Genomic DNA, 12,458 nt, shown 5'->3' with positions numbered 1-12,458 from the left:
TAATTGCCAGCAGTATAAATCAGGGAGTGTAACAGAACTGTTTGAAGGAAAATGGATAGTTTCAATTTAAATCAAGTCACCATTTTTAAAAGTTGAAATTATTTTCCTTATATTTTTCAGTGCCTTCTTTGGACTGTTGTGATTCATCAGTTGGAGCTCAGATTATTTCAAAATCAAAAGAACTAGGTAAAGAATGGAAATGCTTAATATCTGATCATTTAGCATATTTTAAGGGTATATTTTTACATGAGACAAAAATTCTTTTTCCCGTGGTTTTGTAACATGCAGCATTAACTACCCTTCAGTTACCACAGCATGCTTTCCATTTTTTTCCTCATTCTCTCTTCTTTCTTCTCTCTTGCCTGCCATACCTGCACTATAATAACTACTTAAATTATGCTTTGATCGTGCAGTCTTAGTTGCTTGCCTTAATATCAGTGGTGATAACACAAGTGTGGCTGAGTCAAGCATGTACACAGATGTTTACAGGCTTGAGCTGTTAGGAGGATGCAGCTTTTCTGTATTTGTCTGGTTTGTGCTAGGAATTTATAATCCTGACAAGCCTACTCACAAGTCAGTCTTCATAACGATAGCAACCAGCAGCTTCTGTCATGTTAGGACAGTTTCCATCACATCAGAGGGTTTTTTTTCTATTTGACACCTGAGAGAAGGTTCTCCCCTCAAATATTCAATCTGAAAAAGGGTGTGAGATGTTTTTGAAACACACACCTTTCAAGTTCAATGTAGGAAGGCAGTCAAGTGGGAAGAATTTGTTCAGAACCAGCTGTATTGTCAGATGTTACACGAGGAGGTCCTTTTGGTTAAATGGAACAAACGTTATTATATTTGTATGTTTTCAAAAGCTGTGTTATCAAATCATGATTTAATTGGCTGCAGAGAGCTGAAGCATCATTGCAGCCTCTTCATTATTTGGCTGAAAGTTCCCAAGCTTCCACCTGGGCCCCAGCACAAGTGACAGGGCCTTTCTGCATGCTGAATTAAGGAATATTAGAGCTTATCAGTGGGCTCAATTGTCACTAACAGCCTGAGGAGGAAGCAGTCTTGCAGGTCTTGGTAGACTTGGGTTCTGTCCACTTTCTCCTTTTTGATCTTAAGCAGCTCACTTGATACAACTTGGGGTTTTTGTCTGCCTATAAAATAGGGCTGATAACTTCTCTGAGTTACCAGGAGTTCTTGGAGGTTTAAGTTAGTAATAAGATGAAGGAAAAGTGCTGAGAGCTGGATGGGGACCTGATAAGCAACCTGATAAGGCTGATAAGCAACAGGGACCCAAAGTACGACTTGCACAGTTTTCTGTGGGTGCCAGTAATACAGGAATATCCTGCAAGGCACCAGTTTCCATAATCAAATTGTTATTTCTAGTAAGTCTTTTGTATAAGTTGTTTCATAGCAATGTAATGGATTATTGCTGGATTTGACATCAGACTCTAAATCATAAAGCTGTAATTGTAATGTGTAAGACAGTGTCAGATATCTCTGGTTTATTTATACCAATTTCTTCACTCACGGGTCAGCTCCATACATGTGGATTATTAACTCTTGTAAGTGCTATTTCTAAAAAAAAAAAAATTAAAAAAAAAAAATCTACGACTTGTAAATTAAAAGAGTTTTATATTGCTGTTATGATTCATTCAACTTTTATAGACCCACCGAAGACATACACCCAGGATGGAGTCTGCTTGACAGAATCCGGCATGTCTCAGTTACAGAGCCTCACTGTTACAGTGCCGAGAAGAAAACGGACGAAACCAAAGCTTAAACTGAAGATTATAAATCAGAACAGTGTGGCTGTGCTTCAGACACCCCCAGATGCCCAGTCAGAACACTCAAGAGATGGGGAGATGGATGACAGTAGAGGTAGCAGTCTACTTTTGGCATGTCTTGTAGCTTGGAGTGTTGCAGTACCTGTGTGTATTGCAAATACGCCTGGGAGTTTTTGTTACACTGATACTCCTGTGTTCTGTACAGAATGTTTTATGGAAATTTCTTGAACAGTGGCCATGGCTTATTGTTGTCCATTTCAGGGATTTTCTTTGGTGTTCTGTTTATGGGTCATCCATCCTATAGGAAACTCACTTTTTTAGGACTGCCAGCACTGGAAATAGGGGTGATTTTTTGGTTAATCTTCGGGTTACCTGTGGGAAAGGTTGTGCACTCACCGAGTACAAGTGTACTCAAATTCAGTGCAAACGGTTTGAAAGTGTTGGCTCAGCAAAGCAACATCTGTGTCACTGAGAGGCTGGCATTAAAATCAAGTGGGAAAGTGGAGCAGTTCTTTGCTGAGAGTATTTCTCTTTTCTGAAAGAAGTAAGGTGAGCTGACCTGAGTCAGTGATCTTGGCTAACACTTGAATCCATGACCTGGGGCGAGGCTCCTTCCAGTGGCAGGTGAGAAAGTCATTGGTCTTGTAGGTGTGTCTTTGGAGAGGAACTGAGGCACACAGGCACCTCACCTCCTCACAGTTCTGTTAATGCAACACTGCCTGGTTAATCAGATTGAATTTCATAAGGAGCTTATTTTAGCTGCAGAGTGTACTTGAGACAACTGGGTAGCTCAGCCATCAGTGAAGTCGCAGTGTTAACTTGTTGATAGAAGTATTGTTCCTGTCGTTTGATGAGCACATTCTAACCCTCTGTTGTTGACTAGAGCTATTCTTTTATAAAAATAGCTTTCTTTTATTTCTTTATAGCCTTTTAAACAATTTGGTTTTCTTTCATTTCTTTCAGTAGTCACAGGATTTTGTACATTATCCTAGCATTACACGGACTCTGAAATTTCATCTCATATTTTCATATTCTCCATCAGCTAGATTTTTGAAAGCAAAAAATGCTTTTGAATTTGGAGGCAGCTAGTCACTTCCCTTGTTCTCCTTCAGTGGTTAATAATCTTTACTTTTAAAAATGTGTGCCTGTATTCTATATGACTTTCTCTGACTTCATTACCTGCTTGTTGGCGCTTCTATAGGTGGTAGGTCTTTTCATTTAGATAACAGGATATATAGATATGATAGCAGGATATGAAAGGGAGAGCCAGAGTGTCCACAACTTCAGTTTCTGATCACCTTTTGTTGCCCTTTTGAGAGTTAAAGTACATTCATGTGTGTGATGGTGACAGCACAGAGTACATGGGAGATGGGCTGAGTTTCCTTGAAGCTCTGGGTGTGTAGGGCTCTGCCCTGCAGAGGGGATCAGTGTCTGTCTCCAAACATCTGGAATTTTTGTATGAGCATCAGGATGAGTAAAGCTTTGATTGGAGTCACACAGTGTAGTAATCCCAGTGGAAAAGAAAAAACTCCTTATTTTGGCTCTTGACATTCCAGGTGGGAAAAAAGAGGCTTTATCTGAGAAAAGTGAGCTCATGGAGTTTCCTTACCATCTCGTCTGTAGGCTTGTACCAGGTTCAGCTTTCATTGGGTCTTGGACGTTTTAGAATCTGCTGGAAAGTTGAGCTTGCTTTGGGAGCTTCAGCTTGGTGGCCTTTGCCATCCACTGCCTTTGTTGGTAGAATTCAGTGAGGTCTTTATCAGTGGGACAGTCTGGGCCATCACCTGCCCTGTGGAAGGGTGAGGGTTGCAGTTCTGCCACAGCAAAAGTGGTGTGAAAGAGTCCAGCTCTGTTATAACAAAAATTTCTCCCTCTTACAACTGCATGGGGTTTTACTCCATCAGGAATTACACACCTATATCCAAAGCAGAACATGAGAATTCTAGTATCTTTTCAGGGATGAGAGTATTTAACATTTAACAGTTCAGAAGGTTTATGATAAAATGAAGATGCAAGGTCTTTTTGGGGATATCAGGAGGAATTAGTTCTCTCTCTCCTCAACACCAAAGGCTTTTTAATGTCAGCATACTTTACATCTGTTCCTACCCTGCTTTCTCACCGAACATAAACTCTAACTTTGAATTGCAGTCTTCATCTTCAAGACTGAGGAATTCCTTTGGGCTGAATTTTGTATTACATAAATCAAATTCCTCTTCATAGATCAGTCTGCTTTCAGTCAGTCACACGGCTTCAAGTCATGAACTCACCATGCTAAAAGTCATTACACTTTACCTTCCCAAGTGTAGGCTGCAGTTTTTGAGAATAAAAAAAATAAAGCCCTGTCAAAGAAAACTGAGGAGGGCAGTGAAGAAAAGGAAGTTTATTTTGGTAAATTGGATCTATATTCTTTGATAGAATAGCTAGAGATTACTCAGACACTTTGACAGCCCATGCTTCTGAAGGAGGTACCAAAAACTTTCTCTGATTTACATATACTAATTATAGCATTTATTTGCTGGTTTTGTCTAAACAGCATCTCATAGGAAATGTGTGTATAGACAGAATGGGTTTCCCAGAAGTGTCCAGGGATTATGATTATCTGTCACCCTTTTGAAAAATCTTACCATTCAGCCAATTTCTCATAAAACAGTCAGATGTGGAAATTCTAGAAAAAATAATTTTCTTTCCCTTTTCCATTTAAAGTTACCGTTGCTTCTTTTCTGCAGAAGGTGATCTTATGGATTGTGATGGAAAATCAGATTCCAGCCCAGAACGAGAAGCTGTGGATGATGATACCAAAGTGGCTGAAGGAGCTGATGGGATTAAAAAAAGGAAGCGAAAACCATACAGACCTGGTAGGATGAAGTAACTTGGATCATTGTGTGTCCATTGTTCATTTTTTTTCTTGTATAATTACAAAAAAAGAAAAAAAGAAAAAAAGAAAAAAAAAGAAAAAATCACCCACCAAAAAAACCAACCCCTACTGTGAAATTCTGAAGTAATCTACTGCTCACTGTTGACTGTAGATTTTTTCCTATTCTTTTCTAAGTTTCCTTTCTTTCTTCTTGCCAAAACACATTTCCAAAGGTTACTGGTCAGCAGTGCACTTGTTCTTGGTGTGCTTGTCAGTTACTTGTAGTAGTTCAGACCTGTGCTTTGTATTGATTCTTAAGTTGATAGGAAATTGTGCTGTATTTCTATACTTGGTGAAGGAGAGGTTTTAGGTGTATAAGTGTATATACATATGGAATTATCTGAACTTCAGAGAAGTTTTTGCAGTTATTTTACTTGTTTTCTGAAATATTTTAAAAGAGGACTTCACCAGGTATTTGCAGATTACTTCTGACAGGTGAATTGTAATGAATTCAGTTATTGTAGGAATTCATTTATTTTAATTTCTTTGTGTAGTTGACTCTTAATTATCCTGACTGAATTAATTAACTGTATGTCTTGGGTGCACAAACAGTGGAGCTGTATCCACGTAGAATACATCTATTAGTTATCCTTTCATTTTCTGCAGCCAACAGTTCCCCTGGAAAGTGAAACAGATCTGTGTCTGATACATTTAAATACATACCAACTGCAAAGGATCAGGGACTCTGCAGTCTCTAGTGAAGGATTCAGGAGTTTCAGGCACTATGATGTTGATTAATTATCCTTTTATTTGGGATATGTCCTTCTCTAGTAGCATCACTGGAAGTGGTGGGCTCTCTAGAGCTGTTTGCAGAGAACTTTTTGTGGTCCTTTGAGGTTCTTTAATAGGTTTCATTTGGTAGATTGACAGCTAATTCCAGCAGCTCATCAGTTTGCCTCAAGGGAGAGGAAAACCAACGTCTGAAAGTTGCCAGGTTTGGTGATTTGAACTCTTTGTGGATGTTCTACAGTCCTGAAATTCTGATCATTTTTCATTATATGTATACCCACTGAGACATAAAAATTCAGAAATGTTTCCTAAGATTCCAGGTGGAAACTCCTCAAGTATCTCAGATTCGTTCTTAGACATTTAGATGCAGCAGTCCCCTTGACCTGCAGAGTAATCTTGGCTCTCATTCATACTCTGAAACACAGTTTTTATTCAATATGTTGAATTTTTACTTCTTTGTTCAGGTATTGGTGGATTTATGGTACGTCAGAGAAGTCGTACAGGGCAGGGGAAGACAAAAAGATCCCTCTCCAGGAAAGATTCTTCTGGATCTGTCACTGAACAGCTTCCTGGCAGAGATGAAGGTAAGGGCAGGAATTTGGTGTTAAAGGTTTGTTCATGCTTAATGCAGTAAAAGCAACATGTATGTTTGTTATGATGGCTTTATTAATTCAACTGAAAATACCCTTTCCTGCATAGCTATAATTTCAACAGAGCCCATGATGTACAAAGAAACTGAAAACAATGAATTGCAGGCTGTTGTAGGGGATAAATAGTGAGAATTATTATTATTATTACTGAGTTAGATTTCAAGCAGTCCTCTTTCTGATGTGCCTTTCTCCAGATGTAGCCCTGGTCCAAAGGTGTCTTCTGGACCATCATTTTTAATACTCAACAGTATCCCATATTCCATGAGTGTGTCTAATCAATTTTTTTACATTAGTTTATGCTCTGGAAAATCCTTTATTAGAGAGTTTAGTGGCACATTATTATTGCATGAAGAAATAATTCCTTTTTATTTTAAACCAGATACCAGATATCTGAGAGTTTCATAAGCTGCCATCATTTTTATTGTTTTGAAAGATTATTTTTAAAAAGTCATTCATGTTAATTTGTAATACAGAAATATCTTTTAGATGTGTATCATATTTCCCCATCAGTGTTGCCTTTTTCAGGGCTGAAGAATCCTTGACTTTGCTGGGTGTCATTTCCCATGGCAGAGTCATTTTCATGCCTCTGACACTGCAATTCTTGGTACATTGGGCACCTAACAAGAAGTCTTCATTTTATTCATGGGCTGTTTTCTCTTTCTTGCTGTGTGTGATTAGACTAAATTATTCCATCCATCTGGAGTTGCTCACATTAACCTAGAGAATGTTGAGGTATCGTTCAAGAGAGATGAGGAATATGTTTAGTTCAGTTCCAAAATCTTGGAAAAAAGTTCCCAATCTTGGTATAGTTTTTGCTTTCTCTTTAATATGAGTGTTACAGCTGTGTTTCTACTTTGTAAATAATATTTCAGTGTGGCATACTGCCTTACTTCGTGTGGTGCTGAAAATCTTGTGTTAAATGTTTCCATCTCCATAGGAGTCTGCTCCTTTAAGCAAAAATTGTTCTTAAAATTGGCTTAAAAGCTAATTCCCCATTCTGGGTAACACTACAATGCACATTGTTAAAAAGGAGTATTCTTAAACAAGTATTCTTCAGTTGAAAGTTGGAGCTTCATTTTGTCTGCTCAGGCACAATGATTTGTATTTTTCACAATACTTGTGAAAAATACAAATCATGGCTTGCCAAGAGCCTGCTTCTCAGTGGCCAATACTCATCAGCTTTACCAGGATTTTTTTGCACCCTTGTCAGATCCACTCCTTTTCTCTGTAAAATCTCCCTCTCAGACAGTGCAGGGGTCACAGTGTTGGTGAACCTCATTCCACTCATGGTCCTCTGGATGTGCTACAGGAGATCACTGCACTACAAAGCAAGTTGATTTTATTACCATGATAACGTAGTTTGTTAAATAACTTGCCGGAGTTCTTAACTTCATGTAATTTGCTTTGCAAGACAGAAGTGGCAGGACTTGAAAAGTTCTGCATTACCTGCAGTGTTTTTCTTGCTCTGTTGTAATAAAACAGTGAATGATTGATGAGCACTGTGTGCTTTTGTGTTTATTAGAAAAAGCAGTGCCACTTTGAAATATGACAGCTGAATAAATGTGTAATTTTTCTTGAAGAGCTTCTTTATAGATTTCTTTTTCTAGGTTGTTCATTATTTATATGATAGTTCTTTCTCAGATTTTTAAAAAATTAAGTTTTTTACTTCTAATTTGAGAAAAAATGGTGTAGGAAATGAAAGGTGGTTAATGTGTAACAGCACTGATGACACTGGAGATACTTCTTCAGTGGAATTGTTTTTCAAATATCTGGCTGAATGGCACATATAATTTCTGTCAAATTAGCAAATTCTTAGGTTGCCTGGGAATACAGAAGTTAAAGGTCTGTCTGTACCTGGGAAGGACAACAGCGATGTGGCTGGTGTCACATCTGACATTTCCTGGTGCCAGAGTCTGGGTGGCCAGGGCAGTTCACAGCTGGATAAAAGCCACCTTTGGAATGCATCTGGAGTGAAGTGCAGTAACCCATTGCACCCAGATGTGCTGCCACTGTGCCTTCAGAGCAAAAACACTGAGTGTTTTAGTCATTTGTGCCCTGAATGTTCCTTTGTAGGTTGGACAGAGCAGCTGCCAGACACTCCTGTGGAGGAATCCACCCCAGCTTCTGAGAGTACTGAGAAAATCAAAAAGCGTTACAGGAAGAAGAAAAATAAACTGGAGGAAACCTTTCCTGCCTACTTGCAGGTAAAGCTGGTGGTCTGTTCCTTGTATTGTAAATCCATTTAAAAGCCTGACCTTCGTGTGTTGTTTCAGAGTTCATTTAAACCGTTGATGTTTCTTTTCTGATTCCAAACTGATGATTTAAATGAAATGGGTTTTCTGCAAAGAATATTCATGAGCTTGTATATTATGTTAAATCTCCAGGATTCTGGAGAATCCTTCGTAATGAATTTGGATTTCTCCTTGTTCTGAGGGATGAGATGGGGTGGAAAACCCATTCCTTTGCTCTCTGAACTGACACATCGTGTTTCCACATGTGCTGTAGGATGTCTTAGCCTGATCAGGCCACTTCCTCAGCTTCTCACTTTGCTTTTTGAGGATTGTAGAACATGATTTGATAAGAGAAACTTGTTTCCTACAGTTTTATGGATTGATGTGCCCTGTATCTCCCTCTACCACAATAATGTCTGCTCTTCCTTCCCATTAATTTCATGGTGTCCCTAGCAGGTGTAAGAGGCAGCAGGTTGTGGATGATAACCAGGATATTAATACTTCCTTCCATTAATCAGGTTATAAACTGCCTGGTGTTTATATGTATATATATATATATATATATGGCTTGTTCTTCTCAGCCACCTTCTTCATGGTGAAGGGAACTTTCTAAAGTTGCAACTGTCATTGTCTTGTAGATGTTCACCAAAACTTCATGACATGAACTGTATTGGGATTGAAAGCAAAGAATTAACAGACAGGCAGAGCATTTTCTCTTTAAAAAATAGTATTTCATAAGTGAGGAGGTGACTTGGAGGGAAAATACTTAAACAACATTTCCTTTTGAGTTACAAGGATAAATACTTTTAATGCATGTTTTACTCCTGTTAAACATAGAATGTTTTTTAGATTATTTGTTGATATTACAATAATTGCTACTGAGAAATCTATTTCTAGATTTAATTTTAGAACTGGATCGTAAATCAAGGTATTAAAGACAATAGGGGAAAAGAAAGGTTGTTACATAATGAATGAAGGTTGACTTGAAAATTTGCTAGGTTGTTGACAAATTACTGAATATTCAGGCTTAGGTGAGTGATAGCTGTTACACAGTATTTTAAAAGCCACTTTCATAATGTAAGTTAAACATTATCTTCAGGTGTTCTGTTAGGGCAGTTAGACATGAGGATGATTTTGTGAAATGCCATGTATGGTCATTCTCAAAACTGAACCAAGTTGCCAGGTAATGTGCCCCTTCTTCAGCTGTTCTTTTTGTGCAAGGAGAAATATTTTAAATAATGAACAAATTGTGATAGATAATAACACTGTATTGGTACACTGTCTGTGCAACATATGTGTAAGAAGAATGGAGTTTTTCTGTATAATCTAAGGCATTAATGTCATCCTAAAATTTGGGTAATGTGGCTTCCTCAAGTGAGTTGTAGCCACTCCTCATAGCCTGGGCCATGCTGGAGTGTCTGTGAGACTGAGACTGTGTTTTTATATTCTTATTAATCCTTAGCTTTTTATTTTAACTTTCTCATTTACTCAAGTTTTTCAGTCAATACAATGTTCTTCCTCTGCTAAATCATTTCGTCTTCTTTGCAGGAAGCTTTCTTTGGGAAGGACCTACTGGATACCAGTAGACAGAACAAGATGAGCCTGGATAATTTACCTGAAGAGTCACTTCCACTTTCATGTAAAACAAACTTGGCCACCAATTTCCTGGATCCTTCATCTGACCCCCTTCTTAGCTCCACCTCCACTCCAGCTCACACAAAACTGGGACCTCAAGGTATGCAAACCTAAACTTAGTGATGACTCAGTAGTTTGATTGCATTCTGGTGGCTGCACTCTCTTTTCCACTTTCCTCCCACAGTTTATCTGATGTATTTTTCAGCATTCTATATATGAACTGTCCTTGTGAGGTTAACTAAAGCTGATATTTAGTGATATTCTTCTCAAGGGCTCCAGCTGTTCCAGAAAGAGCAGTGGATGACACAACAATTGGCACTTAGTGCAAATCTGCAACATCTTGACTATAATATCCATGGCTATAAAATCCATGAAAATTAGCTCTGTGTAAGGAAAAGCATACAGTTCATAATAGAAGAAAACATAGATACTCTCATTTAATGGTATTTTTAGTAGTGAATAGTAGTTGGATGCACATCATCCAACTATTCTTTTCTTTACTGTTGTAGATTATTTTAGGTTGCCAGTCTCCTTGGAATTTTTGTTTCACTGTGTCGTTTCTGAACATGAGTGCCCTTTCCAGGTACAGTTTGTAGCCCCTAGGCAGTCTTTTGCTTCTGCTATTGCAAAACCTTACTGAAGGTTCTGCTGAGAGTTTTGCAAATAGCCAGAGGGTTGTAAAGTGCTGCTGAAAGAGCAGCCTCACACAAAAGACCAATTAAAACCTTACTGTCTCCTTCAATTTTTTTTTCTCTGTTTTGTAGTATATGCTGTTAGCTAGAGTGTCTTTATTTTGTATATTAATTTATGGCTTGTGTTTCAGCTGATCCCTCAGAGTTTTGCATCTAAAACTGTTTGCACACAAGTCGCAGTTTCCACTGTCCAGAGAGTCATTTGAAGAAAGGTCTCCTATTTATGGTTGTTACTCAGTGAAAATCTGCTCAATGAAAAGCTTTACTATAATTAAACATTGATTCTTCTGCAGTTGAAGTTGTGAGTAATAGAGAATGCAAAAGGTAGCTTCCCCTGAATGGGAAGCTGCTGGAAATTGAGTGTTTCATGGTCTGTGTTGCCTTAGTTTTAGTACTACAAGAAGATAAGGTCTTTTACTAAAAGAAGATACGACTTTTTCCATCCTGGCTTTCTTTTGAAGCCGGAGAAACTCAACTTCAGAGGTCTTTGCTGGCCTATCCAGCTGTAGACTTGAACTCACTGATGTGTTTTCATGTGCTATGGCAGTACAGGGTTTTAGAAATTCATGAAGTAGATGTTAATTTAAGGTTCTGTTTTCCAAAGTCTGGAAGTTCTTCATAAAAAAGCAGAGCTGTAAAACTTTGTAGTTTCATCTTCTTTTTATTCAGAAATAAATAATGAAGAGGTGGCTGTTAATAAATAAATCAATCACTAACAATGGCTTTAGATAACCTGCTGCCTTTCCCATTTGAGGCGTGAGACACTCAAATGACGCAGTGCTTTCTGGCCATGGAATGTTCTCAGTTGTCTTTCTCAATTCTCTTGCAGCTGTTCAGATTTCCAGCCAAAACTGTGTCCAGATGGAGCTGTTTGGTGTAGTTGGGGCACCAGTGGGTGAAGTCATCTGCCAGAATTGATCCGTTCCAGTGCAGTCCTGAGCTCTTTTTTTGCCTTTGTGGGACACAGTTATTTCCACAATAGCATCCCCTCGTGTGAGAGGCCCTGGTTCACTGGCTAATGCTGAGCTCCCTTCTGCTGGACTTGCAGAGGAGCTGCAGATGAGAACAGTGTTGTAGGGCACTCATGTTGTTTTTATCATTTCCACGCAGGCCTGGCTGTGGAGCAGGAACAACATGAGCTGTTTGTTGCTGCACTGGGGGGCTGCAGGACTGTGTTGTCACCAGCTGTGCTGTTTTCCTGCAGTGCTGCTTCCCACAGGGATTGCTGATTCCTGTGAGAGTCCTTCCTTAATTGCACGGGTCTTTTCCACAAGGAAAATGTTCTTCCCTTGGAAACTCCATTTGTGTCATCCCAGGATTAAGGGTTAGATATGTTTGTTCATCTTCCAGAGGGCTCTCAAGCATCTAAAGAAGTGACCCTCCTCTGCTTTCCAGCAGGTACCAGCCCTGCTGGGGAGGGCAGGGATGTGTTCCAGCTGCTCCTGAACTGACAGTGCGTTGCAGGGACCTGTTCTGTGATTTATTTGTTCTCACTCCTTGGTTAAGGATGGCTGAACCTTTCACTAGCCAGGATTGCAGTAGTGGGGGGGATTGGCAGAGCTGGACAGAAGAGGGGTTTGGGAGTCCTTTGTTAATTGTTAATTTCTAGGAACATGGACTGAAGTGAGCTTTAGGCTCCTAGCCCTGCTTTTTGTCTGGCAGAGAGGTTGCTGGCTTTATTTTCAGTTAGGAGACTCACCTTTCCTGTGTTTTTCTAACACGTGGCACTCTGTGCACTCTGTTCTGCGTGGCACCAGCCCTTAAAATCACTTCCAAGTGCTGGAGCAGAGTGCAAATGTTTGCTCACAGGTCTCGCTGTCTGT

At 39.1% G+C, this 12,458-nt stretch overlaps 1 protein-coding gene and 1 long non-coding RNA gene across 13 annotated transcripts in view; one reads left to right on the top strand and one right to left on the bottom strand.

The window, feature by feature from the left end:
- The window catches only part of LOC136358485 (uncharacterized), a 1,172,843-nt gene that overhangs the window by 1,068,767 nt on the left and 91,618 nt on the right, over positions 1-12,458 (bottom strand). The gene's annotated exons all lie outside the window — the stretch shown is intronic.
- The window catches only part of KMT2C (lysine methyltransferase 2C), a 192,718-nt gene that overhangs the window by 136,593 nt on the left and 43,667 nt on the right, over positions 1-12,458 (top strand). For 9 of the 12 annotated variants that reach the window (XM_066314259.1, XM_066314319.1, XM_066314277.1 and 6 more), the window contains 6 exons: positions 121-186; positions 1,666-1,878; positions 4,511-4,639; positions 5,892-6,011; positions 8,151-8,281; positions 9,857-10,043. In XM_066314259.1, coding sequence (XP_066170356.1) covers positions 121-186; positions 1,666-1,878; positions 4,511-4,639; positions 5,892-6,011; positions 8,151-8,281; positions 9,857-10,043 — 846 coding nt within the window. The remainder of the gene's footprint in view (positions 1-120; positions 187-1,665; positions 1,879-4,510; positions 4,640-5,891; positions 6,012-8,150; positions 8,282-9,856; positions 10,044-12,458) is intronic. The other 3 variants (XM_066314285.1, XM_066314303.1, XM_066314309.1) reach the window with 3 other exon arrangements.

The sequence above is a fragment of the Sylvia atricapilla genome, chromosome 1 (genome assembly GCF_009819655.1).
Source record: "Sylvia atricapilla isolate bSylAtr1 chromosome 1, bSylAtr1.pri, whole genome shotgun sequence".
Taxonomy (NCBI): domain Eukaryota; kingdom Metazoa; phylum Chordata; class Aves; order Passeriformes; family Sylviidae; genus Sylvia; species Sylvia atricapilla.
This window is presented reverse-complemented; position numbering and strand designations above follow the sequence as displayed.